We start from the raw sequence: 4173 nt of genomic DNA, 5'->3' as shown, positions 1-4173 counted from the left end.
CCTGTAGAGTTTCTGATGAGAAATCAGGTGTCAGCCTTATGGGAACTCCGTTGTAGGTAACAGTTTTCTTTTCTCTTGCTGCCTTTAAGATTCTCTCTCTGTCTTTAATTTTTGGCATTGATGTGTCTGGGTGAGGGTTTGTTTGGGTTCTTCTTGTTTGGGGTTCTCTGTGCCTCCTGAACTTATGTGACTTTTTTCTTTATCAGGTTAGGGAAGTTTTCTACCATTATTTCTTCAAACACCTTCTCTATTCCTTTCTCCCTTTCTGCCTCTTCTGGCACACCTGCTATTCTAATATTGTTACACTTTACATTGTTACACAACTCCCTTAAACTGTTCTCCTGTTTTTTAATTGTTTTTTTCTTTTTGGTTCTCAAATTGAGTGATATTTTCAACTCTATCTTCAAATTCACTGATTCGATCCTCAGCTTCCCCTAATCTGCTGTGTATTCCTTTCAATGTGTTCTTTATTTGTGTTATTTCATTCTTTATCTCAGACTTTTCTTTTTTCATAGTTGCTATATCTTTTTTCATACTGTTGAGCATTTTTAACATCATTACTCTGAACTCTGTTTCAGAAAAATTTCTTATTTCTACTTCATTTATCTCTTCTTCTGGAGAATTCTCTAGTTCTTTCAATTAGGGGTTCTTTCTTTGTTTCCTCAACTTGGTTGCCTGTTTGGATTTGTGACTATGTATTAGGTAGATCCTTTACACTTCTCAATCTCTAGTGCAGGACAGCGTTAAAGGCTGTTTCTGTTTCTCAATGGGAAGGTTATTGAATTTGATTTAGCAATGGTAGCTCCTAATGTGACTAGGCTTTGACACTGTTAACCCATGAACACTGGAGGGCAGCAGGGAAACCAGGGTAAGCATCACAAAATATTTTAGTAGGACACCAGGTGGCACTGCTTCAGGAAAGAACTTCTTTCTTGATATTTGGGGTATGCTAGCATTCTCAAGGAAGGAATATAGAGATTTAGATAAGGCTTCACAAAGTGGTGACATTTGAGTAAAAATGTAAAGGAACTTCAGAGGTACACCATGCAGATATTTGAGCAGGTAGCATTACAGGCAGAGAGGACAAAGGCAAGAGGCAAAGTTTTATATGGCAACATTTCGGAGTATTTCAGGAATAGTATCTATTGCTTCTGATGAGAAGTCAGGCATCATTCTTAATGATGTTTTGCAGCATATGTTTCAATTTTATCTTGGTATTAGCAAGATTATATGGATTTGTCTTCAATGTCTGCAATGCTTCTACCAAAACCATAGTGGTGGACTTGCAAAATTCCTTATTCAACTTATGACATTCCACATAGTATTTCCCATGAATAAGGAGCTTGTTTTTACAGAAAATCAAGTAGAGCAGTAAGTGGAGATGCTTGCTATGTGCAAAGAGATTTTGGAGTGGGTAATGGAAGAGGTTTTTATAAATACCAGCTACAATCCTGAAATCCTTTGCAGAAACAAGACTAGAATAATTATAAAAAATTCTTTCTTATTTGATATAAATATATTTATGTATTTATCAACAGTTTTTTACTTCCCTCTTCTGTTTGTCTACATGTAGTAGCATAAGGTGTGCTAATAAAAATTAATCTTATACAGTATCTCTTTATATTTCAGTAATTAAACTAAAGGATATCAATGGGAGAGTGGAAAGAAGGAAGTATATCACCCAAAGATGGATAAATGAACTTTGTGTCCTCTTTCCAGGTTAGTTTGGTTTTCATGGGGCCCTGTGGTTGCTTTGTAACCATCTGAAAATATATTCATTTTATTATTCTGGGTTAGGATTGGTCATGCAAGAGACTTGTGCAAGATTTAGAAGGTAGTAGTGATGCAGCAGCCATATTTTTTTTATGTTCTGCATGTTGGTGTAGGGCTCCAGGCACCCACACATGTTGCTTCTGATCTGATAGCTAATCTTATTGCTGACTCATAACTCCACCTCCTGCCAGATCTACTCCTTCAGCTTCTGTTTGTCTTGGGCCAAGTATGCAAGTAGCTTGCTGGCAAATGACACCCACTTTTCCTGAATGTCACTCACCACCATGAGATTGAAGGAGGCAAGAGACAGACAAGTTTTAGTTTGTCTTTATGGCTTCCAATAGTACTCCTGAGTTCTACTATATCTTTACAGACCACATTTGGTCCATGCTTTTGTCCATGTTCAACTTCCCTTCACAAATGCTACTCTAGCTGACTTATAGTAAATTCAGGTTCACTACCAGATGCAAGCACACAGCATTGTAGACTCCTCCACCAGCTCCAGCAATTGCATGAATTCTAATCCTTATAATTAATTTCTTATTCTACATCAGTGTGGTGGTTCTGCTTCTCTGATTGCACCCTAATTTACTCACCCCTAAGAGAAAAGATCTAAGGAGATTATTTTTATGATGATTCCAGATAACAAGACCCAGATTTGTATGTGAGCATCTTTTTATGACTGACAATGTATTAGAAGCAAGTTACATTGGACACCTGTTTCCAAATGACATAGAAAGAGGTTTTACCTAGAATTAAGTCTTCTGATCCAGACCACAGATTAAGCAACCATAGTCACTGCTATTTTGTGTCTGGGATCTGCAGGTGTGCATTGCAGCTTGGCTTCTGCAGTGGGGGGACTCTCTTACTGAGCTCTGGGGTTTTTGTTCAGCTTGTACCATTACTTTAAACACCGTGAGTTCCCAGAGAGCACAGAAATATTTTGCTGAATCTTCCAGCTGTAAGGTTGAAATGGTGAGGCTGATGGATTTAGCTGCTTTCTGGAAGTTTATAGAATAGCGGCCATCCTTTGCATTCTGGCCAGAAGAAGCCTGACGAATAAGGAAAATGAGCTTTCCACTTGTCAGCTGCTTATACCAAAATATATAGTAGACGCTGTCACTTGTTTCATACCGACAGTTCAGGGTGGTGACTAGTGCCCCCTCTTGCTTGACTGTTTCTACTTGGTCTTGAATAACTTTCTGAGCCATGCTGGATCCTGTAGGGGTGGAAATCAGAAAACAGAGCTGATGTAGTTAATAATATACTGTAAGAGAATACAGGACTCAACAACAGACCAAATTGAAATCACAATCTGCTTGCTTTTCTCCCTTCCTTTTTCCTCCTCAAGTCCATGTGAAATACCACATGCCTGTGCGCTATCCTTTCATCCTTAAATTCTCGCCCATGTTTGGAAACATCCCTACCAGAGAAGATGAAGGCCAGGAATCCCCACAGCAGGCTGGAGAATGGCATGTGGCACATATTCCTCTACACAAATGTGTCTGGTTCTGCCCAAGCTGAGAGTTTGGTGGCTCTGAGTGCCTGCACATGTACATACGTAGTTCCTGGGTGCTGATGCTGCTCCCCCAAACAGGAAATAGGGTTTCTTATGTTCATTGACCACATGCTCTATGCACAGATGACAAAAGAGTCTGGCTCTCTCCAAACCTTTATTTTGTCTACTTGCCTTTCGCTGGTAATTAAGTTAGGCAGTACCTGAAAAGGGGCATGGAGAAAGCAATTAGTATCAAAGGTCGGAGCTGAGCAGAACTGAAAATTGAACCAGTTGACATACATTGATCATTTTCAGAAGAAAAATTTTGTGGTCCCATTTAAAATATATTTTATTATGTGCTGTGAACCATCCTTATAATCTACTTACTGGTCACTAATTTAGCCTGTTCTTACTTTTTTCCATCCAGAATCCAATGAAATTTTTTAGAAAACCTCACAGATCTTTGGATTTCTTGATGAAAAGCAAGCCTATCCAAAATTCTTCTAGAACTCTGAAGAGGATCAGGAACTTCAGTCCTGTTGTCTCCATAAGAAGAATTGTATTTACTAGTTCATCTATCCTAGAATTTTCCTGGTGTCACATTTTCTATCCCATTAGTTCAAAGTGTTCAGTCTCACATGTTAAATTCCATGGCTGGGTATTTTATTTGTAAAATAAAGTCAAGATAAGCATGCCAGATCTCTCTGTGACACAATGCTACAATCCACTCTGTAGGATGTAATAGCTATAAGCTGCAAGCACTTAGTACATATCAACCACAGAAGTTAGTGGCTGAAGTTTTGTGAGCTGTTATGTGATAATGTGGAATATAGCTGTCAAATATTCCATTTGGTATCATTATTTTAATGAATGAATTAATCTAAAAGTACAAAAGGCAAATA

At 38.3% G+C, this 4173-nt stretch overlaps 1 gene segment (V, D, J or C); it reads right to left on the bottom strand.

Moving 5' to 3' along the window:
* Nucleotides 1-2528: 2528 nt before the first annotated feature.
* LOC106727697 lies at nucleotides 2529-3275 on the bottom strand. The segment is given in 2 exon segments: nucleotides 2529-2992; nucleotides 3201-3275. Coding segments are annotated over 2 exon segments (522 nt in total).
* Nucleotides 3276-4173: the final 898 nt, after the last annotated feature.

This window comes from Myotis brandtii, unplaced genomic scaffold (assembly GCF_000412655.1).
Source record: "Myotis brandtii unplaced genomic scaffold, ASM41265v1 scaffold4672, whole genome shotgun sequence".
In the NCBI taxonomy this organism is placed as follows: domain Eukaryota; kingdom Metazoa; phylum Chordata; class Mammalia; order Chiroptera; family Vespertilionidae; genus Myotis; species Myotis brandtii.
The sequence above is the reverse complement of the archived record's forward strand: the minus strand, read 5'-3'. Positions and strand labels throughout refer to the sequence as shown.